The following is a 24,095-nucleotide window of genomic DNA, read 5'->3' as shown; positions in this document are numbered from 1 at the left end:
CGTCGCAGTGGGGCGCCCGCCCCCCCCGCCGCCGTCCCCGTGCACCGGGAGGGGGGGGCCGGGGTCCTCGGGATGCGCCCGCCGCCCGTGCACCTCGGGGCGGGAGACCCCGCAGGACGCGCGCGCCGAGGGGGGGCGGACACCTGCCCGCGACCCCCGCCCCTCCCCCACCTGCCGGCCCCGCCCCCGGCCCCGCCCCCGCGGCCCCGCCCCCGCCCCGGGGGGTCCCGCCCGGCCCCGGCCCGGCCAGGCCTCGGTCGGCCCCCTCCGCCTCCTCCCCTCCTCCCCCCGCGCCGCCTCCCCGCGCCGGCTCCGCCCCGCCCGCGGGGCGCCCCGGGGCCCGGCCGGGCCTCACCGGGGAGGCGGCGTCCCCGGCTGGGTGCCGGGGCTCGGGGCTTCCTCTCCTGCGTGCGGCCGGCGCGCGCCGCTCCCGCCGCCGCCGCTCCCGGGGACGGTGCCGCGGCCTCCGCAGCCGCCGCCGCCGCCTCCGCCGCTCGGGGGGACATTGTCCCTTTAAATCGCTCCCCCCCCCCCGCCGCCCCGCCCCCCCGGCGCGCCGCCGTGACCTCAGCGCGACAGCCCCGCCGCGCCGCCATGATGGGGAGGTCCGCCCCCCCCCCCGGGGCCGCGCGCCGGGCGCGGCGCCATGTTGGGAGTGGCCCGGCGGGGCCCGGGGCGCGCGCGGCCCCGGGCGGGGCGGGGCCTGTCACCACGGCAACCCCGCGCTCCCGAGCACCGGCCCGGGGGCCGGCGGAGGAGCCGCCCGGGCCCGCGTGGGCCCCCCGGGGACGGCACGCGGCCGGGCCTCGGCGGGCAGTCCCCCGCCACGCCCGGCATGCGCCCGGCCGCCCATCCCGCCGCCCCGCGTGTCCCGTCCCCCGGGCGGCCGACCCTGACCCCCGCCGGGCCCATCCCCCGCGTGGCCGACCCTGACCCCCGCGTGTCCCGTCCCCCGCGTGGCCGACCCTGACCCCCGCCTCCCAAGCAGCCGGCCGTCCACTGGTGTCTTCCCGCCTGACGGTCCCAGGTCGGCTCCCACCGGGGACCCCGCACGCCAGCACGCGCCACCCCCGCTCTCCCCACGGGCTCTATCACGTCTATCACGTCCCGAGAGCCAGGCCTTTTCTAGAGAGATCCATCCATCCTGGCCTAACCCCTCCTCCACAGGGACAGACGGACACCCACCCCTGGCTTCTCCACCCACACCGCGGGAAGGTCAGGCCGGCCGACCCTGCCTTCCTCCAGCGTCCCAAACCAATGGCTTCTTCTGCCAGGACAGAGCTATTGTTTCAGGGGAGGTGACGGGAAGATCCTGTGGTTTGCACTTGGCATTGGCAGGGATGCGCCCGGGGAGTGCAGATGCAACAGAGGTGGACGGATGATTGGTGAGCGATGGCTTTTATTGAATACCTGAGTCCAAGGGTTCTCCCGTGCCTGTGTGAATATATACATAGACATACATTCTCACAGATGCCCAAATGGAGGCCCTCAGGAGATGGCCCCAAGGCCGCACAGTTGATGTGAACATCTCCGGCATGCCCCTTCTCCGGGAGCTCAGTTTTATGTTTACCGGGCAGCCCCGTGGCCCGCACCTCTCCTTCCTCACGTTCAGGCCATCTTACATGACTTGAGCAGCCCAAGATCTTTATGGATCATCGCCTCCCCCTCCCAAAGGTGGTGGCTCCCAGGCCCCGTGGGGTGGACAGACAGCTCAGGTGGAGTCCCCATTCACGCAGGGAGCCTGGAGGGGCAGAGGCTGGCCCTGGGAAGCTGCTGTCCTCCAAACAAGCTGCAGGCTCTGGATTACATCCCGCAGCTGGCCCTGAGTCCGCTCCATCTCGGCCAGGCGATCGTGCTGGGGAGGGAGGCAGGGGGGTGGGTTGAAAGGCAGAGTCTGGTCTCCTCAACCCTACTTCCCACCGCACGGACGGCCCCGGGGCTCCCCGAGGAGGCTCACCAGACTTGGCGGCCTGTGGTCTTCATTGCTTGGAAGACCATCGTCCTTCAGATCCAACTTTGAGGTCCTGTTGGAGGTCAAGGGGTAGGAAAGAAGGTCAGTGGCTTCCACTGTGGAATTAGATTCAGAAGACAAGAACTGAAGGGGGGCGAGGCCTAAGTGTACAGAGGGGTTGATCAGAGCCAGGTTTGATGGGATGGAGGGACCCATCAATCGACACTTGGAGGCGGAGCTTGACCAGTTTGGGGCGGGATCCTGCCTGGCTGAGGACGATCCCCCCCCCCCTCCACTGAGGTCTGATCTCAAGCCCACCCAGAGACGATCCCCCCCCTCCACTGAGGTCTGATCTCAAGCCCACCCAGAGACGATCCCCCCCCTCCACTGAGGTCTGATCTCAGCCCACCCAGAGACGATCCCCCCCCTCCACTGAGGTCTGATCTCAAGCCCACCCAGAGACGATCCCCCCCCTCCACTGAGGTCTGATCTCAGCCCACCCAGAGGGGGCTGATTGAGGGGTGGGGCTGGGATGAGAGGATGGTCCGGGGCCTGAGCAGGCTATGTAGGCGGCCTGCCCAAGGGGCGGGGCCACGTGGATGGCCCTCCCAGGGGCGTGGCTTCCAGTGCCTGGGCCAATGTTGTGGGGAGGGGGCGTGGCCGCCGCAGGCACTGCCTAGGGAGCGCTCATTGGTGGATGGGCCGTCCAGGGGCGGCGCTAGCGGGGAGGGCGGGGCGCACCCAGCTCGCAGCCGGGAGTCCAAGTCTTGCAGCTGGCGGCACAGCTGCTCCTGCTGCTGGGCCAGGGCCCCGAGTTCGGAGCTCAGCGACTCCACCTGGCGAGACAGCGCTTTCTGCTCCTCACGCAGCGCGGCCACCTCGCCCTGTAGTTCAGCCAGCTGCGGGAAGGGGCGGGGAACAACAGCTGTAATCCCGCCCCTTCCTCTCACCCGCAGTCTTGAGTTATGCTCGGTCTTCCTAGCCGGGAGAAACGGAGCTCAGAGAGGTTTAGGCTAGACCTGGGGTCACACAGCACACGGAGCGCAGTACCAGCGCGCAGTCTTGCCTAGCCTTCAGTCCGCTCTCAGGCCGGGTCCAGTCCCCCGCCTGCCGTCCACCCCCGGGCTCCAACCCTCGCCAGGATCTCACCTTTCCCATCGGTCGGGGCGGGCCCAGCGCCTGGTCTCGATCCCGCGGCTGGTCCAGCTGGCGCTGCCAGGGCACCGACGGCTTCCGCGGCAGCGAGGCGGAGGCCCCGGTCCAGGGCCGGCCGCGGGCCGCGGGCCCCGTGCGCGGGGAGCCCCTGGGCCGCGGCCGGGGCCCCGCCGAGGGGCGGCGGCGGGCGGGGCGGCGGGCCGGGACGCTCTGCGTGCGCTGCACCGGCCGCGGCCGCGGCGGGGGGCGGGCCCAGCTCCCCGCGCCCTGGAAGCTGCGCAGTGACTGGCTCTTGGAGATGAGCGGGGTGTGCTTGGGCAGGTCTCGGGGCGCCAGGAAGCCGGGCTTCTCCCCTGCGGAGAAGCTGGGGGCGGCCCCGGGAAGGTCAGACCCTCAACGAGTCCCTGAGGACCATCCCCCCCTCCCCATACCGACCTCTGGCCGGACATGACCCTACCCCTGACCTTTGACACCTGCGACCTCACCCATGACCCAGACTTCACCCTGTCCTTAAGTGCGCCAGCTATGGAGCCACAGTTCCACTCTTAATTAACTGGCTGATTGGAGATAAGCGTCTCTCCGATCGGTCTGCCCGGGCTGGCTTTGAACAGCTCTCCTCCGATCTCCGCCTCCTCCGCAGCTAGGGTGACAGGCTTGGCCCACTGGTGCCCGGCTTGAGGGGACCCTTGGCCTGACCCTAATTTGCTCCCTGACCTGATCCTACCCCTAACACCAGACCCCAATCTACTGAGAAAATCTCTTCCAGCTCCCGGTGGATTATCCGTCCGGAGATCCGGGTGGGGGTTAGAGTGGGAGCAGGGCTGGTCCAGGTTGGTGGGTGGGGCCTAGTTGTTTCTGAAGCCGGGTTGGGTCAGAGCCTGACACAGTTATGATGCAATGACCAATCAGTGAACACTTGGAGGCAGAGCTCAACCAGTCCTGCAAATGTCCTCCTGTCTGATGGAAGTCTAACCTTGGGCCCCCACACGCTCATTTTTTTGGGGTGGGGGGCTTGAACTCCGGGCCTGGGCGCTGTCCCTCAGCTCTTCAGCTCAAGGCAAGCACTCTACCGCTTGAGCCACAGCGCCACTTCCGCTTTTCTGGTCGTTTATTGGAGATCAGAGTCTCACAGACTTTCCTGCCTGGGCTGGCTTTGAACCGTGATCCTCAGATCTTAGTCTCCTGAGTAGCTAGGATGACAAGGGTGAGCCATTGGCGCCCAGCTCCCACACACACTTTTGATGACCACCAACTCCATTCAAACATCTAAGATCAACCCGATGCCTGTTTTGAAACCCTCTGTTTCTCTCTCTCTCTGACCCCAGAGATCTGATATGACTGGCTTCAAGTCTGCCATGACTGCCTGTCCTCTGATCACATGATATTCCAAAAGAGACCCTGTCTCCTTATACATCTCCATCCCTAGCCTCTGCGACACTGACCCTAACATGCCCTGTCCCTTCCCCTCCCATCACCCATCTTCACCCCCAACCCTGGACCCCCATCCGAGCATGACACTCCCTCTCCCGCCCCTCCTGCCATCAGAATCCGGAAGACACTTGAGGTTACCTGCACTGGGCCTGGGTATGAGGCGGTGGCAGATGCATGGGCACAGACACGGGCACGGGCCGGCCCTCCTGGATGGCTCTCAGGATGGTAGGCAGTGGCTCCAGGTTGTCACAGGTGGTCTGGGAGGCGGAAAGCAGAGGGCTGCTTGGCAACGTCTCTGGGCTCAGAGGGAGCCTCCCAGCTTGAGTCCCTCCCCCTCCCCTGCATGCAAGTTCCGGGCTCAGGCCACACCTGGTCGAGTTCCGAGAAGATGGTACAGAGCTGGGCGTGCAGGACTGCCAGCTGGAGAGCCAGATCGCCACTGGCCTGGTACCCACTGGGTGCCACGTCAACATCTACCACAGCTACTTGGTCGAGGAAGTGTTGCATGGCGGGCCCGTGGTCCTCCAGGAAGCTGTTCATGAAGTCCATGTAGGCTTCCTTCTCACCAAATCTGGGATAGGAGCCAGGCTGGGAGAGTCAGGAGAGTCACTCGCTCCCCGCTCCCCGGCACTGCCCTCCTCTCCAGCTTCCTGGCACCTACGGGGCGCGGCTGGCCAGGTTCTGCATGACTTTGGCAACCAGCGTGAGGGTTCGGGCCGGGCCAGGTGCTGGATGTTCCGCAGTCAGGCCGAAGAGGCTGGGTGCCAGGATGGCGGGACACAGGAGTCGCAGGAAGAGGGAGGCACACACCAGTCTGGGGCCCAGCGTGTCAGAACCTCGTGCTTTGCATGCCTCTCGCCAGCCTGAGAACACAGCGCTCAGCTCTGCTGGGAACCAGCTGGGGACAGAAAGGGCGGTGGTGAGAGGAGGAGGCCACGGGCCTGTGATCATGACTGAGGTGGGCACCGGTGGTTCACACCACCGGCCACTCAGGAGGCTGAGATCTGAGAAGCCCAGTGAGAAGCCAGCCTAGGCAGACACGCTCAAAAGCTTCTTATCTGCCAGGTGCTGGTGGCTCACACCTGCAACCCTAGCTACTCAGGAGGCTGAGATGTGAGGATTTACAGTTCAAGGCCAGCCTGGGCAGGAAAGTCTGTGAGATTCTTTATCACCAATAAACCACCAGACAACCAGAAGTGGCACTGTGGCTCAAGTGATAGAGCACTAGCTTTGAGCTGAAGAGCTGAGGGACAGCGCCCAGGCCCCGAGTTCAAGCCTCATGACTGACAAAAACAAGAAAAGAAAAGAAGCCAGGCGCTGGTGGCTCACACTTGTAATCCTAGCTACTCAGGAGGAGATCTGAGGATCTCGGTTCAAAGGCAGCCCGGGCAGGAAAGTCTGGGAGACTCTTATCTGCAATAAACCACTAGAAAACCAGAAGTGGCGCTGTGGCTCAAGTGGTAGAGTGCTAGCCTTGAGCTGAAGAGCTGAGGGACAGTGCCCAGGCCCAGAGTTCAGGCCCCACGACCGGACCCAAAAAAAAAAAAAAAAAGAAAAGAAGACTCTTGTCTAACCAGCATAAAAGCTAGAAGAGGAGGTATGGCTCATGGCTCAAGGGGTAGAACACCAATCAGCCTTGAGTGAACAAGCAAAGTGAGATTTCAAGGCCCTGAGTTCAAGTCCCAGGACTGGCACATGCTTGGGTACATGGATGTGCACATGTGTACGTGCATACACATGCACACACACAAATAATGAGTGGCAAAGATCATAAGGTCAGGAGTCAAACATGTAGGATGTTTTGTGCCATCTAGCATGGTTTGTGCCAGAAAATGATTCGTGAACTGTGTAGGCTCTTTTCCCATTGAACATGGGGTCTGGGTTCTAGGATTGGTGGCATCTAGAACAATATAATGCTTGGGGCTATAGGTTCCCATGGAGCCAGGGCTTATACTGTAGTAATTATGGTAACTTCTGGAGTCTCTACACTTAGAATCGGGCCCATAGGGCATGTGGAGGCAGAGGTTAGGAACTTAGGATGTAGTTCTAATTGGAATTGAGATTTTATTAAATTTTTTATTTTTATTTTTTTTTGGGGGGGGGGCCGGTCATAGGGCCTGAACTCTGGGCCTGGGCGCTGTCCCTCAGCTCTTCAGCTCAAGGCTAGCCCTCTATCACTTGAGCCACAGCACCACTTCCAGCTTTTTTCTTTTTTCTTATGTGGTGCTGAGGAATCGAACCCAGGGCCTCAAGCATGCAAGGCAAGTGCTCTACCACTGAGCCACCTTCCCAGCCCTAATTTTTTATTTTTCATCTTTGGTGAGGATCTAGGGACTTGAACTGAGGACCTTTAGCTTTTTCCCTCAGGCTGGCTCTTTTCCACTTGAGCCACAGCTCACTCATAATTCTGTTTTTTTTTTTTTGTCGGTTGTGGGGCCTGAACTCTGGGCCTGGGTACTGTCCCTCAGCGCTTCAGATCAAGGCTAGCACTCTACCACTTGAGCCACAGTGCCACTTCCGGCTTTCTCTGCTTATGTGGTGCTGAGGAATGGAACCCAGGGCCTTATGCATGCAAGGCAAGCACTCTACCACTGAGCCACCTTCCCAGCCCCTTGTTTTTGTTTTTGTTTTTACTGGTTAATTAGAGATAAGAGTCTCCTGGACTTTCCTCCCCAAGCTGGCTTCCAACCACCATCCTCAGATCTTAGCCTCCTGAGTAGCTAGGATGACAGGCATGAGCCACCAGCACTCAGCATTCTAGTTATTTTTGAGATAGGGTCTTGCTGTCTACCTGGATTGGTCTATTTTAGCCTTCTTGTCGTACCTAGAGTAAAAGACACATCACTACACCCATCTCTCAATTGAGAAGGAATCTCCCGACCTTTTCTGTCTGGATTGGCCATCCACCTTAATCCTCCAGGTGGAGTCACTGATGCTGGGCAAACGGTGAATACTTAATGATGTATAACTATGCCCCTAATAATGCCAAATAATTGGATGCCCTTCATCCTATCTGGTGACCTTCATTGGGGGAGGTTCAGGTTACCACCCTGGCTGAAAGAAGGGGTGAAGTCAGGCGCTAGGGCTCTGATTCTCACTTGTAGGAGTGGACGATGATTCCAAAGACCTCCTCGCAGCTCTTTTGGAGTCTGGCCTGGTGCTCTGGTAGCTCTGAGGCTGGGCATTTGCTGGGGTCCACTTCACAGTCCTCCGTGGAGGCACAGAGACATCGCACAACTCGTCCTGTAGCCAACACAGAGAGACCAGAGCCCTGATGACCTCCATCCACCATACCCCCATCTCCAACTTACTCCCCAGGCATATATAACAGCAGTGGTGAGCTCCCAGCTCTCCACCCCGTTGTCCCCCAGATCCAGATCCCAACACCCTACAGCACCACCCACTACCATGATCCAGGTGAGCAGGAGCCTCCTAGACCTTCTCTGGGGTGCTCAGGCCCAGCTCACCCAGGGTCTCCTGGAGGTAGTCGTGGGCCACCAGCTTCATGTACTCATCAATGGCCTTGGTGGCTAATGTGTTTTCCCGGAACAGCAGCGCCTCACGCCCTCCACAGCGTTCCAGCTCCACAGTGCCCAGGTCCTGCACCAAGGCCTGAGCAGAGGGTAGAGACGCAGACTGGGATGAGGCCCCGCCTCGCTGGTGTGGCTCAGACCCCGCCCCTCAAGGTGCCCGTCCCAATAGGTACTGCTCAGGCCCCGCCCACAGCAGCTGGAGCCCCGCCCCTCATTCGTGTGGCTCAGGCCCCGCCCCACACAGAGCCCCGCCCCTGACAGGTTCTGCTCAGGCCACGCCCCTGATAGGTCCACTTCAGGTCCCGGCCCCACCCCCGGCAGGCAAGGCTGCACACGCACCTTCCCCAGCCCAGCCCCGGGGGTTGGTCGGTCCACCCCGGCCGAGCGTCCGCGCTGCGGCCCCGGGCCTCACCTGCGCCTGGCCCGTGGCCCGCAGCACGCGCACCATGGCGGCCGCCAGCTCCTCCTTGGCCTGAGCGGGCAGCACGGGCTCGAGCGCCCCGCAGAGGCGCGCGTAGTGGAAGGTGAGGAACTCGGCCAGCTCCTTGTAGCGCTCGGACGGCCGCACGCGCAGGCGTCGCGCCCGGATCCGCGCCCGCAGCGCGGCCCCCGACGGCGCCCCGAGCAGCGGGAACCAGCGCTCCACGCCGGCGGCGGGCGCGCGGGGCGCGCTCAACTCCTCCAGCGCCAGCGACACCCGGCCCAGAGCGGCGCCCGCGGGGCCCGCGCCGCGCAGCCGCAGCGACAGGCGGCGGGCGGGCGGCAGCGACTCGAAGTGGAAGCGCTCGGCCCAGAAGAGCGGGCCCGGGCCGGGCCGGGGCGCCGTGCGCGCCAGCAGCGCGCCGTCCAGCCACAGCTCGGCGCGCGCGCCGGGGGCCCCCGCCGCCGCCCGCGGCAGCCCCTTCGCCTCGTGCACCCACACGCTCAGCCACGTCTCCTCCCGCTCGGCGTTGTCCTGGGGGCGGAATGGACAGGGATGGGGGAAGCTTTCGGAGGCGCCCCCGGGGGAAGCAGGGGTGAGTCATGGAGATCCAGAGGATCCTAACTCTCCCGGGAGATATAAAGGGGTGGGGACTGAGGGGGGGGAGGTCTTGGAGACTATTTGGTAGGCAAGACATTGGGGGCAAATAGTTCAGAGGCTTACGCCTGTCATCCCAGCTGCTCAAGAGGCTGAGTGAGAGCTGAGGATTGCAGTTGGAAGCCAAGCCCAGGCAGGAAGAGGCCCTGAGACTCTGATCTCCAAGCAACCACCAGAAAGTCAAGAGAGAAAAAAAGAATGGAACTGGCCCGGTGCCAGGGGCTCCCGCCTGTCATCCTAGCTACTCAGGAGGCCGAGACCTGAGGATCGTGGTTCAAAGCCAGCCTGGGCAGGAAGGTCCGAGAGACTCTTATCTCCACTGAACCACCAGAAAACCGGCTCACGTGGTAGAGCTCCAGTCGTGGAGCAAAAATTTAAAAAAACGAATTCAGGGAGAGCGCCCAGGCCCTGAGTTGCAAGCCCCAAGACACACACACGCGCGCGCGCGCGCGCGCGCGCGCGCACACACACGTGTCAGGTTCGGTTTGCATGACAGCAAATGGAAAGGAAGGAGGGCGCTTGAATTGGGTGGAGTGGGAGGGGCGTGGCCTCGTGTTAGGCGTGGCTCACGCTGAGCATGGCCTCTGGATGGGCGTGGTCTCGTGCTGGGCAAGGCTCACGCTGAGTGTGGCCTCCGGAGGGGCGTGGTCTCGTGCTGGGCGTGGCTCGCACTGAGCGTGGCCTCGTGCTGGGCGTGGCTCACGCTGAGCGTGGCCTCCGGAGGGGCGTGGTCTCGTGCTGGGCGTGGCTCACGCTGAGCGTGGCCTCCGGAGGGGCGTGGCTCACGCTGAGCATGGCCTCCGGAGGGGCGTGGCCTCGTGCTGGGCGTGGCTCACGCTGGGCGTGGCCTGTGGTGGGCGCGCCGTCCGGTGGGCGTGGCCCGGTTGTGGGCGGGGCTTCGCGAGGCGCCTTTTCCCCTGGCACTGACTGACCTGGCTGGGCTGGAACTGGCGGCGCAGGTCCTCTACCCATCGATCTCTCTCCGCGCGGGATCGGCAGGAGAAGCAGCGGCTCCCGCCCACCCACGTCACCTGCGCGTGGAGGCGGGAGGGGGGGTTGTGTGTGAATGATCCACGCGTGTGTGGTCGGGTGGAGCCACTCTCCGGGGGAGTGGGACCCGGGAGGACTTACCTGGAAGCAGTAGGGCTCCCCCAGGAGGCTGGGGTGCAGCGGCCGCACCCGCACATCCCGCTCGGCTCCCAGGTCCAACTCGGAGAGCATGGAAAGCGACTCCCTGGATCCCAGAGTGCTGGGAGGTCTGCGGGGCAGGGGGTGGGGTGAGCGGGGGAGAGCAAGGGGATCCAGCGACCGTCCCCCCCTCCCTCCTGCCCTCCCTCCCCGCCGCCCGAGGGGAGAGGACGAAGGACCGGAGTCCACGTTGCTGTCCTCGGTCTCATCGTTTTCTGGGGCTAGACCCAGCTCTTTCTGGTTGGTTCCAGCCCTTTCCAGCTTGGTTCTCATTCTTCCCAAACTTGACCTCATTGGTGCCTGGCTTTCTGAGCTCTAGTCACTACAACAGTCTTTCCTCGCGTCCCTCGCGGCCTCCTGGCCTCTGTAGCTCTCTGTTCCTTTTTAGTGGGCATGCTTTCTCCCCTGCCCTCCATTTCTAGCTAAGTTAAGTTTCCATTCGTCCCTCGGATCTTCGAGGAAGAACCCCTTCCCTGATGGCTGCTGAGCTCCCGGGCTTTAGGAGCGTTCCTCCTCACCGCGTCAGGAAAGTGCTGCCTCCTGACCCGGGGCAGAGCACCCAGGAGAACACAGCAGGAGGAGAAGGAGGCGAGACCAGGTTGGAACCCCTGCAGGCCCTTACCCATCCCGGAGAGCACTGGCTCCCAGTTCCAATTTGCTCTTTTTCTTCTCTTTGATTCTCTTCAGCAACCCCTAAGGGAAGGGGAGGTCAATGTGAACTAGACAGAACAGGACTCCTGTGTAGCCCCCTCTCCCGGGGGGACCCCTGGCTTGGGTTTGGTTGATAGCCCAAACCCAAACTCAGACTGTACTAACAGCAACTTAAAAAAAAAATCTGGACGCCACTGGTGGCTCACGCCTCCTCAGGAGGCTGAGATTTGAGGATTGCAGTAGGAAGCCAGCCCTAGGCAGGAAAGTCGGTGAGATTCTCATCTCCAATGAAACACCCAAAAGGTAGAATGGAGTTGTGGCTCAAGTGGGAGAGCACCAGCCCTGAGGGGGGGGAGAGAAAAAGCCCAGTGAGAGAGTAAGGCCCCGAGTTCAAGCCCAGACAGGGAAATTCTCTCCTCAGCCCGACGTGTGCCACACAGCAGAGACAGAGGCCCAGAGAGGCTCAGCAGCCGTGCCAGATCACACAGCAAAAGTTTCCTTGCGGCTCTGAGCAACTGGGAGTCCTGGGCTACCTCTGCCCGCATTCCACCCTTCCCCGGTGGCTGTCTTACCCGCACATTGTGAACGTGGTTGGAGCCAGAAGCTTCTAGACTGGGCTTCCCCAGGGTTCGATCTGTGGGTGGTGTCAGAGTTAGGAGTCAGGGCCTGGAATCCTGGTCTGTCCTCTCCTGTCCTGACCCACTTGGGACAGATCCCACACCCCCCAGCCTCCCCACCTCCCCCACTCACCTGGCTCCCTCAGTTTCCCCAGGAAAGCTTGCGTACTGCCTTCAGAGCTTCCGCTTCCAGCCCGGGGCCTCCTCCGGGGACTCTGTTCTCCCATGGGTGGGGAGGGGGAGAGACAGAGAGAGAGTCCCTCTCCCATCCCACCCCTGCCTCCGCCTCCAGCCCCTTCCCTCTCAGTCCCCCCCACTCACCTCGTCCTCTCCCCCAAGAAGCATCAGCCTTCCATCCAGCAAGGTGAACCCTCCGATGTCCCAGACGGCCACGTCAGGGCTGGGGGCCTCGGGGATCTGTGACACTGGTGGCTCTGGCTGTGGCTCCAGCTCGGCCTCTGGGAAGAGGAGGTGGGGTTGGGGGGCTGGGAGCCCCTTTCTTCCTGCTCGGGGCACCCTCTTCCCTTCAAGGCTCATGTGGGAGTCCTTACCCCGCAGGCCTACCCGTACCACATCCTGTGGCCCTCTCAACCCTTCCGACGCCACTACTAAAGAGGCTGTTATGTTTATTACCTATTAATGTTATTTAGCATTAATTACCACGAACATTAATTCCATTTATATGAACACATTCATATTTGCATTGGCATTAGCATTTATTACTGGGTATGTTAATTATTATTGTTATTGTTATTGAGCTGGTGCTGGGGCTTGAACTCAGGACTTGGGCACTGTCCTTTTTTTTTTTTTTTCCACTCAAGGCTGTCATTCATCCACTTGGACCACAGCTCCACTTCTAGCTTCATACTGGTGCATTGGAGAGAAGAGCCTCATAAACTATCCTGCCCAGGTTGGCTTCTAAACATGGTCCTCAGATGTCAGCCTCCTAAGTACCTAGGATTATAGGTGTGAGCCATCAGCTCTTGGTGATATATATATATATATATATATATATATATATACTTTTTTTGGGGGGGTGTCAGTCCTGGGCCTGAACTATGGGCCTGAGTGCTGTTCATTAGCTTTTTAGCTCAAAGCTAGCACTCTACCACTTGAGCCACAACGCCACTTCCAGATTTTTCTGCTTATGTGGTACAGAGGAATTGAACCCAGGGCTTCATGCATGCAAGACAATCACTCTACCACTGAGCCACCTTCCCAGCCCCTAAAGGATTATTATAACTGAGCCCAAAGCCAGGCACAGTGGTTCACTCCTGCCATCCAAGCTACTCTGGAGATAGAGCTAGGAGGATGGAGAGTTCAAGTTAGCCCAGACAATGGTAATGAGATTCAGTCTCCAAAACAATACTTAAAAAAAAAAATAGAAGCAAGGGGCTGGGAAGGTGGATCAGTGGTTGAGCACTTGCTTTGCACGCATGAGTCCCTGGGTTCCATTCCTCAGCACCACATATGCAGGAAAAGCTGGAAGTGGCACTGTGGCTCAAGTGGTAGAGCGCTAGCCTTGAGCTGAAGAGCTGAGGGACAGCGCCCAGGCCCTGAGTTCAGGCCCCACGACTGAGAAAAAAAAAGAAAAGAAGCAGGGGGCTGGGAAGGTGGTTTAGTGGTAGAGCACTTGCCTTGCACGCATGAAGCCCTGGGTTCAATTCCTCAGTACCACAGACACAGAAAATACTGGAAGTGACTCTGTGGCTCAAGTGGTAGAGTGCCAGCCTTAAGCAAAAGAAGCTCAGGAACAGTGACTAGGCCCTGAATTCAAGCCCCAGGACTGGCAAAAAAAAAAAAAAAAAAGAAGAAGCGGAGCTGGGTGCTGATGATTCACATCTCTAATTCTAGCTATTGAGGAGGCTGAGATCTGATGATCATGGTTTGAAGGCAGGCCAGCCAGGAAAAAAAAAATCCAATAAACGAGCAAAAAGACCAGAAGTGGAGCTGTGGCACCAGCCTTCAGAGATAAAGCTAAGGGACATTGATTGCCCAAGCTCTGAGCTCAAGCCCTAGAACCTGCACAAGAAAAGATAACAGGGGTTGGGAAGGTGGCTCAGTGGTAGAGCGCTTGCCTTGCATGCTCAAGGCCCTGGGTTCGATTCCTCAGCACCACATAAGAAAAAAGAAAAAGCCAGAAGTGGCGCTGTGGCTCAAGTGGTAGAGTGCTAGCCTTGAGCTGAAGAGCTGAGGGACAGCGCCCAGGCCCAGAGTTCAGGCCCCACGACTGGACCCAAAAAAAAAAAAGAAAAGATAACATTAAACAAACAAAAAAACAACTACAGACACAGCCCAACACAAGGCCCTAGGTTCAATCCTTGGCACTGAGAAATCAAAACTAAATGAAACTGAAAAACAAATCAACCCTGAGGCCCAGAGAGGAAGAGTGACTTGCTCAGTATCATAATACAACCTAGTTTGTTAATACTCAAACTGACCTTCAAACTCAGAATTCTAACAGAGACAGTGTACAAAACACAGGGCTGGGAAGGCGGCTCAGTGGTACAGTGCTTACCTAGCATGCACAAAACCTTGGGTTCAATTCCTCAGCACCACATACACAGACAAAGCTGGAAGTGGCGCTGTGGCTCAAGTGGTAGAGTGCTAGCCTTGAGCAAAAAACAAAACAAAAGCTCAGGGACAGTGCCCAGGCCCTGAGTTCAAGCCCCAGGACTGGCAAAACAAACAAAACCCAGAGGCTAGAGCCATTGTTTCCCTGCAGAGATGGGTAATCTACTATGGAAAGCATACTAAGTTTAAGACAAGAATACAGAATTTCTGGGTAGGGGAGGGCTCTTCCTTGGGGAAGAGGAGGTGAGGGGCAGAGGGCCAAGGAAGGCCCAAATTTACATTAATTTGCATCCATTTGCATTAATTAGATCTTGAGCCAGTTGGCTTCTGTCGTGCAGAGAAGGTGACAGGGAGAGAGTCCCATCTATAACTCTGAGATGAGCAAGGTCCCAGGAAAGAAAAGAAAGTACTAGAAGGGCTCAAGAGAGCAGAGGCTGCAATGGAAGACCCAAAAAGAGAATAGTGCAGGATTTGGGGCAAAGCGGGGGTGGAGGAATAAGGAGTTGTAGGAGGTGTGTAAGCAGCAGAGGATCGAGTCTGCTTGTTAAAAGCTCCCTCCCTCCCCCTCTCTGTGTATTCTACACAAAGGGTTAAAGAGGTGCCTCATCAGAGCTGCAGGCTGCTTGTGGTGGCTCACACCTGCCATCCCAGCTACTCAGGAGGCTGACCTCTGAGGATCTCAGGTTCGAAGCCAGCCCACGCAGGAATGTCTTAAGACTCTTATCTCCAATGAACCAGCAAAAAGCTGTTTGTGGAGCTGTGGTGGCTCAAGTGGCAGGGCACTAGCTTGAGCACAAAAGCTCAGGGACAGTGCTTGGGCCCAGAGTTCAAGCCTCAGGAAGGACTGGCCAAACACATAATAATACTAACACAGACAAGGAGGTGCCGGGTGTGGACCCCTGAATGTAGGGGGGACAGTCCCATCCTCCTGGGGGCTGTTCCCCGGTCCTTTCCTCAGGGCAGACACCCCCTGCTCACAGTCTCCCCTGCTTCCCCGCTTCACCTCACTTTAGGTGGCAAGAAGGAAGAGGGCGAGCGGGGCCCCAGCCACTTCCTGTGGGGCTGGTCTTCTCCCCACAACTTCCTGTGTCGAGAGAGCTCCATGTTCTAGGGGCAGACAAAGATGAAACTCGGGCACCCGGCTGCCCGGCTGGGCCAGCCCCGGGCAAGCGAGCCCCGTACCTGGAGGCTCCGGCTGGGCCAGCCCCGGGTAAGCGAGCCCCGTACCTGGAGGCTCCGGCTCGGCCTCAGGCCCGGGCGATGGGTTCTTAGGCCTCCCCCACAGGGTCCTGGAGAGCCGCAGGCGACTGGTTCCAGACTCCTTGGGGGGTGCGGAGAGCACCCGACGGAAGAGGGAGCGACGAGCTGGCTGGCTGTTCACCGGGGGCTCCGGGTGGCTCAGTGCCCTCCCCCAGCCGGCCAGGAGACCCCAGCGGGACCCTGCAGACCCCTTCTCCCGGGCCCCTCCTGTGTGCCAGCGGTAGGGTGCCAGCGGAGAGGGGGCCCCTGGCTGGGTGGGGGAGTCCCGGCTTGGCGGTGGTGGGTCCATGGGTGGAAGTCCTACAGGAGGAGGAAGAGAAGACAGTCCTGCTGCGTGTCTGCCCACAAGCCATCCTCACCTTACCCTCCTGTCGGTTCCCAGCGCTGCCTCCCAGTGAGCTCATGTGGAAAGGGGGTGGGGGGTCCCCTCTTACTTGCTTTTTTTGAACCTTCAATCAGCTCCAGACTCTGCAAGCGCCTCGTACCTGCTTTTGCTTCCTCCCGCTGAACCCCAACTCCACGTGACCCTGTCTGTCCGTCCCACTGACGGTCGGGGACAGGATGCCGGGCAGGGGTGGAGGGGGGTGGCAGCGCCCGATTCTAGTAACAAGGGCTGAGGCAGCAGTTTTTCTCTCCGTGTCTCTGTCTCTCTCTGAGCCCCATTGTCTTCCCTGAGAAATGGCCGTATGGTAGAGCAGGGGAATTCTCATCCTCTCTATCCGGAGTGTAGATAGATTTACCTGTGTTGAGAAACTGTTTGGGGTGTGTGTGTGTGTGTGTTGGTACTGGCGCTTGAACTCAAGGGTCTGGCAATCCTACTTGGCTTTTGCCATCAAGGCTGGTGCTCTACCACTTAAGCCATAGCTCCACTTCTGGTTTGTTTTTTTGCTGGTTAATTGGAGTCTCACGGACTTTCCTGCCCAGCCTGCCTTCTAACTGTGATGCTCAGATCTCAGCCTCCTGAGTTGCTAGGATTACAGGTGTGAGTCACGGTTAACCGGTAGTACTAGGGTGTTGTTTTTTTGGTGTTTTTTTTTTTTTGGTTGTTTGGCTGTTTCTGGGCTTGAACTCAGGGCCTGGGCTGCTTCGGTTCAAGGCTAGGGCTCTACCACTTGAGCCACAGCAGCACTTTCGGCTTTTTGTGTGTATATGGTACTGAGGAATCGAACCCAGGGCCTCCTGCATGCTAGGCAAGCACTCTACCACTAAGCACATTCCCAGCCCAGTACCTACGGGTTTTGAATTCAAGCCTCGCACTTGCAAGGGAGGTGCTCTACCCTGTGAGCCACACCCCCAGTGCTTTTTACTTTAGTTTAACATTTTGTGCCTGGGCTGACATGGATGGGATCCTCCTACTTATGCCTCCTACGTAGCTGGGGTTATATGTCAGACTCACTGTGCCTGACCAGAAGAAAGTAAATTTGTTTATTTGTGTGTGTGTGTGGTGCTAGGGATAAAGTCCAGGGCCTCCAGCATGCTGGACACACCCCCTAGCACGTAACCCCGCCCTACAGAACTAGGCCACGCCCCTCACACGGAGCCACGCCCCTTAGATCTCAGCCAAGCTCTTAGCGTCCAGCCACGCCTAGCGTGGAGCCACGCCTCTGAGCAGTGGGCCCCGCCCACCACCGCCGAGCCCCGCCCCTGAACCACACTCCTCTTGGAATGGAACCAAGCTTCCCAGGGCTGAGCCACACCCCCTAGCGTGAAGCCACGCCCCCAGCGGGGAGCCACACCTCGGAGCCCTAGGCCACGCCCCGTGTCGCTGAACCAAGCTTCCCAGCGCTGAGCCACGCCCCTAGCGTGAAGCCACGCCCCCTAGCCCTGAGCCACAGCACCAAAGCTTTGGACTGGAATTTCTGCCTCAGGTTTTGCTTCTGGGCCAAAGGAACACAAATGCTCGCAAACACAGACAAGGTGTGAACAGAAATTCTGTGGCTCCTGCTGTTTTATTGCAAGTCTGTGGCTGCGGTAGGATCACCCCGGGTAGCGCCTTCCTGGGTCTCGGACAGACTCTCCAGACTCTCCGGGTAGCTCTTAGTTTACAGTCTAGAAGAGACGAGGGGGCCGTGAGACTGGGGGAAGGGGTGTGGCTTGGGTCTGTCCTCCCTCAAGGGTGAGGGGCCAGGCCCCAAGCGAGGGAATGGGTGCAAAGCTGGCTGCAGGCCTGGGTGGGCAGAGCAGACACTTAGAATATCGGAGACGCTAGAGTTACCCGAGTGATCCCCTCACAACCCACCAGAAAGCCTTTGTGTAGGGGTCAGAGGCGAGGCCCAGGCCTGGGAGGGCGGTAAGGCATACAGGAGGGTTGTGGTTTGGATCTGGAGAGATTGTGTGACCCCTGGGAGTGACTGGTCAGGGGACCAGGGGGTCAAGGGGTCAGGGGGCGGCTGCAGCCTCACCTGGATGAAGTGCGGCCAAGTACGTAGCAAGTGGAAGAGGGCGTCGCCGGGGCAGTCGGTGCCGCGCCGGAGCTGGCGGTGCCCGAGCAGCGTGTAGTCGGGCCGCAGGAGGCCGGCACGCGAGGCGCACCTGGGGAGCCCGTCCCGCACGGTGCGCAGCGCGGCTGCGGTGGGCAGGCTCGCCGTATAATCGCCTATGAAGGCCACGCCAAAGCCCCGGAAGTTGTAGCCACGCGTGTGAGCGCCCACCCAGTGCCAGCCGCGGCCCTCGTACACGTAGCCATCGGATCCCACCACGAAACTGCAAGAGCGGACGGAAGGGAGGCACCACAGCGTGGGGGGAGGCCCCGCCCCCAAGTCCTGCCCCCTCCACCTGGGGCCACCCGCACCCCCAGGTCAGCGCTGACCCACCGCACCTGTCCCGGTTCAGCTCAGCCCCGAACGGCCCCAGATCCCGCCGGTGGGGACTGGCCCAGCCTGCCGGCATCAGCGCCGGCCACGCCCCCTTCCACCTGTCCCCAGCCTCGTCTTGAACGGATCTTCAAGTTCAACTTCATCCTCGGATGAACTTGTCCCCAGGTTCATCTCTTTTGCCAAGTTCACGGCCCTTTTCTGTTTCGGGCCACCTCCGTCCTATGCCAAACCCAGACCCCACCACAGGTCCTGCGTCTTCCCCTCCAATCCCAGAATCTCCCACTGGTTAGCTGTTTCGAGCTCAGCCCCACTCACCAGCTCTAGTCTTGCCGTTGACCCCGCCCACTCCGCCTGCTAAACCACGCCCGTGCACTCTAAGCTCGTCTTCTAGCTCCTCCTCCCACTACATTCAGCCCGGCCGACAGTCGCCCTCCGGCCTTACCCATCCAGTCTCCTCTAGTCTAGACCCGCCCTTCCACTCGACTCATCCCCGCCCACCAACCCTACTCCAGTCTTTAAGCCCTTCATTCATCCACTCCATTCAGCTCCTCCCACCCTGCATACTCTTGTCTGGTAGCCAACCCACCCAGTCTTTGTCTGGTACCTAGTGCAGGGCAGGACGGCGCAGGCTCAAACAAGTAGATCTACTCTACTCAGCCCTGCCCATGAGCCTACTCAGAACCGCCTCTGATCCCCTTCATTGGCTGCCGGCCCCACCGCCCAGTCTACTCTTGCCTGCCTGCCACGCCCACTCCACGCTAGTCTGCTGGCCCCGCCCATCCACTCTCCTCAGCCCCACCCACCTTCCTATCCAGCACCGCCCCCATTTCCCTCCTCACCGGCTGCCAGCCCCACCTGCCCAGTCTACCCTGGTCTGCTGGCCACGCCCACCACCAGTCGACCCCACCACCACTCTATTCAGCCACACCCACCGCGCGCGCGCACGCGCACACACACACACCTCAGCCGACCAGCCCCACCCACCCACTCTGCTCAGCCCCTCTCGCTTTCTTACCCACTGACCACGCCCATCACGCTACTCAGCCCCGCCCACTCAGGCCGAGCCCGCCCCGCCCCGCCGAGCCCGGCCCCGCCCACCTGTAGCCGACGTCGTCCCAGCGGCGCACGTCCTGGTGGAAGCGCTGCACGGCGCGCAGGCTGGCGGCGCAGCGCGCGAAGCTGGCGCAGGGCTGCGCGGGCTCGAACGTGTGATGCACGAAGAGGAACTCGAGCGGCAGCTGCAGCGGCGTCGGGCGGCCCCGGTACGGCGCGGCGCCCCAGCGGCAGCGGGGGTGGATGGCCGGGCACCCTGCGGATGGACAGGCACCCAAGGCTGGCATCCCGCGGCGAGCGGGGCCTTCCCCTCGGCCCCCCGCCGTCACCCCGCACGGGGACCCCCGGGCCGCGGGAGTCATCCCGTCCCACAACGTCCAGATCTGATCTCTCTCCCGGATCCCCGAACCAGGCCCACGGAAAGAAAAACAATAATAACAAACATCAGCTAGGTGTGGCGGGTCATCCGGGTCATCCCAGCGCCCAGCGGGCAAACGAGGGGAGATGGCGAGTTCGAAGCCAGCCTAAGCTTCCTGGCACCGACAGCCAAAGGGGGCTCTGACTGAACTCTCCGGTGGTGTGCAACTTCCTAACCAACCGGCCAATCCAAGAAGTTGCAGTGGCTTGTTATTTTCTTTTTCTTTTTTGCCACTCCTGGGGCTTGAACTCAGGTCTGGGTGCTGTCCCTGAGCTGCTTCTGCTCAAGGCGAGCGCTCTACCACTTGAGCCACAGCACCACTTCTGGCTTTTTCTGTGTATGTGGTGCTGAGGAATCGAACCCAGGGCCTCATGCATGTGAGGCAAGCACTCTACCACTGAGCCGCCTTCCCAGCCTGATGCAGTGGCTTTTATGCAGCTTTTCTAAGATAGGCAAGATTCAGAGAGGTGAAGCATGGAGCCTCAAGATAGATGCACAGGTGTAGCTGCTGGCCCAACTCCCGGCTGAACCTCCGTGTTTGCTGAGCCGCTGGCTGGAATGCGCTGGCACACAATTGTCTATGCATATACTCCAGCCAGTGTGGAGCTCACGGGCCCTGGATGGTAAAGGCCCAGTCTTCAGTTTGGTGTAACTGGGAGGTGCTGGGAACATGGAGGAGGCTTAGCCTAATGGGCAGAAGTTGGTCATCGGTCGTGTTTTAGGCTCAGTCCCAGGACCAAGGGACCAATGGTACAGACTGAAACCTACCACACCGTAAGCCCAGACAAACCTTTCTTCTTTCTAAGTTTCTTTGTCTCAGTATTTTGTGACAGTCATGGAAAACTGACTTAAAAAAAAAAAAAAAAAGGAGCTGGGCACTGGTGGCTCACACCTGTCAACCTAGCTACTCAGAAGGCTGAGATCTGAGGCTCACGGTTCAAAGCCAGTCTAGGCAGGGAAGTCTGTGAGACTCTGAGCTCCATCCAATAAACCACTTAGAAAAAGCCGGAAGTGGTGCTGTGGTCCAAGTCATCGAGTGCCAGCCTTGAGCACAGAGAAGATCGGGGACAGCGCCCAGGCCCTGAGCTCAAGCCCCAAGACTAGCCAAAAGAAAAAAAAATCAGATCAACTCCTGTTCATCCTTGAAGGCCCAACGTCAGCATTTTCTCATGTGTGCTGAGCCACTGTCCCCGGATCCTCCTGATGGAGTGGGGTGGGAATGTCTGATTCTGAGGGGCTGAGCCCCAGGGCGGGGGGTGGGGAGGTGGGGTGATCTTACCTAGGAAGGCCTCGGTGAACTCTTGGGAAGCATAGCTGGCCACCTGGGCCAGCTGCTCTCGGCTCTTGTTGTGTAGCTGGGGGTGTTGGGGCTCCAGGCTTTGCAGCAGAACTAGGGCCCCCCACACCTGCTGGGCCAGGTTGGGGGCTGAAATCAGAGCCGCCCCTCTCTGCCGCCGGAAGTTGCTGCGGAAGGCCGGGTCTCCGTCCACGCCAGCCCCATAGTACTGTCCCAACAGGAGGCTGAGCCGGGGCCGGGGCGGCGGGAGGCGGCTCAGGTGATCCCCGAGGAGCACCCCATCCAGAGCCCCGTTGAGGAAGGCCATGGTGAGGGGGGCCGTGGGGGGGTCGAGCAGCGTGAAGTTCTGGGGGGAGGAAAGCTGGTCCCAGCAGCCCTCAGAGCCCAGGCCGGGCGGGCTCGGGGTGGGGCTCGGGTGGAGGAAAGCCAGGCCCAGCTCCGTGGCCAGGGCGGCGGCCAGGAGGCTGTCCACGGCGGCGGGGGGCTCGGCTCGCTCCCCCAGCCAGGTGACATTGGCAGAGTCATTCCTGAATCCCGCCAGGGTGTCTCCTCCGGTGTCCCCCGGGAGCCTGAGGCCGTCCCCCAAAGGCACAGCCCTGCGCCCCTGCTGCCCGGCCTCCAGCCCCAAGAGCAGAGGCCTCAGGGCCACGGTGGAGCCGTCGGGGGCCAGCAGCACCCCGCGCTCCTGCCTGCCCCGAACCTCGTGCTGGGCCACTCGGTCCACCAGGGCGCGCAGCTCGGCCCCCAGAGGGTCCGGGTGGAGCGGGGAAGCCCCGGGGCTCACAGAGTCCTGCAGGAACGGGGGGAGGCCGCCGGGGGACCCCGCAGACAGCAGCACCCGGACAGAGGCAGCTGGGCCTCCTTCCAGCTCCTTCTGCTCCAGCTCGGCCACAGCCTGGATGATAGAGTCCATGAGCAGAGGCAGAGAATCTATGGGAAGAGACAGCACGTCCATCCGGCGGTCCGGCCACAGCGCCAGGACGGTAGGGGGGTGCAACGTGGCATCGGGTGAAAGTTGGCGGGGGGAGTAGGCCGCTTGGGGGCTCACGGCGGTGGAGGGCTGGGTTAGGAGTGAGGTGTTGGTCATTGCCAAGGTTTACTGAACATTTACTGTGTCTCAGGCCCCACCATCACAGACCCGCCTAACTGAATCCTCAGGACAACACTCAGCAATAGGTTTTCTGAGCCCTCTGAATAGAACAAGTTCCCAGAAGCTCATAGAAGTGAAGATACCAGCTGAAGGCTACACAGCTAGGAAGTAGCAGAAGCAGGATTCGAACCCATAGATTTGCTTGTTTTGGTCAGTCGTGGGGCTTGAACTCTGGGCCTGGGCGCTGTCCCTCAGCTCTTCAGCTCAAGGCGAGCGCTCTACCACTTGAGCCACAGCACCACCTCTGCTTTTCTGGTGGTTTGTTGCAGATAATCTCATGGCCTTTCCTGCCCGGGCTGGCTTTGAACCATGATCCCAGCCTCCTGAGTAGCTGGGATGACAGGCGTGAGCCACCAGTGCCCAGCCAGGAAGTTTTAATAGCCAAAGCCTGCGTTGAGAATCCTGACCCTTCTTCAGAAAGTTCATTTTATTCTTGTTTTCTAACTTTCTTCTTTTCTCCTTAAAACTCTCTAAGAAAGCCAGGCGCTGGTGGCTCACTTCTGTCATACTCACTACTCAAGAGGCTGAGATCTGAGGATCAGGTTCGAAGCCAGTTCAGGCAGGAAAGTCCATGAGCCTCTTATCTCCAGTTAACTAGAAAAAAAAAAAAAAACACCAGAAGCAGAGTCGTCGCCCAAGTGGTAGAGCGCCAGCCTTGAGTGGAAAAGGCCAAGCCAGAGCATGAGGCTCTGCGTTCGAGCCCCGGTGTTGGCTTAAACAAAACAAAATACCACCTCTTCTTCTGCCTCTTTTCCTCACTGCCACTTGCTAAGTCCTCAGCCCAGAGCTTTCTGGACAGCTGGGGCTCCTGCTGTCTCTGGTCTCGGCCCACATGGAGGCCCAACACTTCTGCTGAGCCCAGAATGCACCGCCCACCTCCGCCCTGCCTCCAACCTACCTGCGCTTCCACCTAGCCGTAGGACGAGCAGTAGGACGAGCAGGAAGCAGAGGCCGCCCCCAGCCATGCTGAGCTCCAGCCGGCCTTGGTGGACAGCGCTGGGCGGGCTGGAAAGAGACAGCCGGGAGGCACCCTGCCCGGCCTGCTGCCCTGTCAAAGTCCAGCGGTGAATGGCACAGTTGTTTCCCCCCCCCCCCCCCCCCCCCCGCCTAGGCCAAAGGTCATCTGTGCCTCAAGGTCTCCCCTTCTCCTCTCCCATCCTCCCTGCCTGTCAGGACGTCCGGAGGCTAGGCCTGGCACGGTGGCTCATGCCTGTAATCCCAGCTACTCAGGAGGCTGAGGTCTGAGGACCGCAGTTCAAAGCCAGTCCTGGCAGGAAAGTCCATGAGACTCTTTTTTTTTTTTTTTTTGATCTGGTCGTGGGGCCTGAACTCTGGGCCTGGGTGCTTTCCCTCAGCTCTTCAGCTCAAGGCTAGCGCTCTACCACTTGAGCCACAGCGCCACTTCCGGCTTTTTTCTTTTTGCTTACGTGGTGCTGAGGAATCGAACCCAGGGCTTCATGCATGCAAGGCAAGCGCTCTACCACTGAGCCACCTTCCCAGCCCTCCATGAGACTCTTATCTCCAATCAATCCCCAGAAACTGGGAAGTGGTGCTGTGGCTCAAGTGGTAGAGCGCTCGCCTTGAGCTGAAGAGCTGAGGGACAGCGCCCAGGCCCAGAGTTCAAGCCCCATGACTGACAAAATGGAGCCATTGCTTAAGTGGTAGAGCTCTAGCCTTGAGGACAAAAAGAAATTGCTCAGGGACAGCACTAGGCTCTGAGTTCAAGTTTTAGAACAAGCTAAATACATAAGAGGAAAAAGAGAAAAACAAAACGAGGAGCTAGGAGGCCAGGTATAGACTCCTACAGTTAGTCTGTCTCTGTCTCTCTGTCCCTGCCTCTGTCTCTCCCTCTCCCTCTCTCTCTTTCCTTTCTTTTTTTTGGGGGGGAGTCCGGTCGTGGGGCCTGAACTCTGGGCCTGGGCG

General features: G+C 60.1%; 2 protein-coding genes across 3 annotated transcripts; both read right to left on the bottom strand.

The window, feature by feature from the left end:
- Positions 1-1,382: 1,382 nt before the first annotated feature.
- Positions 1,383-15,951, bottom strand: Rasal3 (RAS protein activator like 3). 2 transcript variants are annotated; one of them, XM_042670701.1, is made up of 18 exons: positions 15,873-15,951; positions 15,361-15,738; positions 11,926-12,062; positions 11,738-11,819; positions 11,560-11,621; positions 10,959-11,029; positions 10,280-10,406; positions 10,081-10,179; positions 8,483-9,025; positions 8,005-8,149; positions 7,636-7,780; positions 5,199-5,435; positions 4,907-5,108; positions 4,676-4,794; positions 3,101-3,470; positions 2,693-2,850; positions 1,958-2,024; positions 1,383-1,855 (listed from the first exon to the last, which is right to left on the bottom strand). In XM_042670701.1, the coding sequence occupies exons 2-18, from the start codon at positions 15,725-15,727 to the stop codon at positions 1,712-1,714; spliced, it is 3,075 nt and encodes a 1,024-aa protein (XP_042526635.1). In that variant the 5' UTR covers positions 15,728-15,738; positions 15,873-15,951; the 3' UTR covers positions 1,383-1,711. The 2 variants fall into 2 exon arrangements, with proteins under 2 accessions (XP_042526635.1, XP_042526634.1); XM_042670700.1 differs by lacking the exon at positions 15,873-15,951 and having other exon boundaries at positions 15,406-15,745.
- A 1,444-nt stretch (positions 15,952-17,395) lies between these two features.
- On the bottom strand, positions 17,396-23,199 carry Pglyrp2 (peptidoglycan recognition protein 2). The gene is made up of 5 exons (XM_042670657.1): positions 23,071-23,199; positions 21,005-21,952; positions 19,353-19,563; positions 17,841-18,141; positions 17,396-17,487 (listed from the first exon to the last, which is right to left on the bottom strand). Exons 1-5 carry the CDS (start codon positions 23,135-23,137, stop codon positions 17,476-17,478), a joined length of 1,539 nt encoding a protein of 512 aa, XP_042526591.1. The 5' UTR covers positions 23,138-23,199; the 3' UTR covers positions 17,396-17,475.
- Between the last annotated feature and the right edge of the window lie 896 nt (positions 23,200-24,095).

Source organism: Dipodomys spectabilis, unplaced genomic scaffold (genome assembly GCF_019054845.1).
Source record: "Dipodomys spectabilis isolate Male_0828 unplaced genomic scaffold, ASM1905484v1 ptg000573l, whole genome shotgun sequence".
NCBI lineage: Eukaryota > Metazoa > Chordata > Mammalia > Rodentia > Heteromyidae > Dipodomys > Dipodomys spectabilis.
Note: the sequence above shows the minus strand (reverse complement) of the source record. Positions and strands in the feature narration are given on the sequence as shown.

Bases quoted from the DNA above. Each gene is read 5' to 3' on its own strand.
- Rasal3 (XM_042670701.1), bottom strand. From the start codon at position 15,727: ATGGACCCACCACCGCCAAGCCGGGACTCCCCCACCCAGCCAGGGGCC. The intron at 5,109-5,198 runs GTAGGTGCCAGG...CTCCTATCCCAG, and splicing joins AACCTGGCCAGCCGCGCCCC to ATTTGGTGAGAAGGAAGCCT. The intron at 3,471-4,675 runs GTAACCTCAAGT...GGCCGCCCCCAG, and splicing joins CATACCCAGGCCCAGTGCAG to CTTCTCCGCAGGGGAGAAGC.
- Pglyrp2 (XM_042670657.1), bottom strand. From the start codon at position 23,137: ATGGCTGGGGGCGGCCTCTGCTTCCTGCTCGTCCTACTGCTCGTCCTA. The intron at 21,953-23,070 runs GTAGGTTGGAGG...CTCTTCCCATAG, and splicing joins ACGGCTAGGTGGAAGCGCAG to ATTCTCTGCCTCTGCTCATG. The intron at 19,564-21,004 runs GTAAGATCACCC...GTCCATCCGCAG, and splicing joins GTTCACCGAGGCCTTCCTAG to GGTGCCCGGCCATCCACCCC.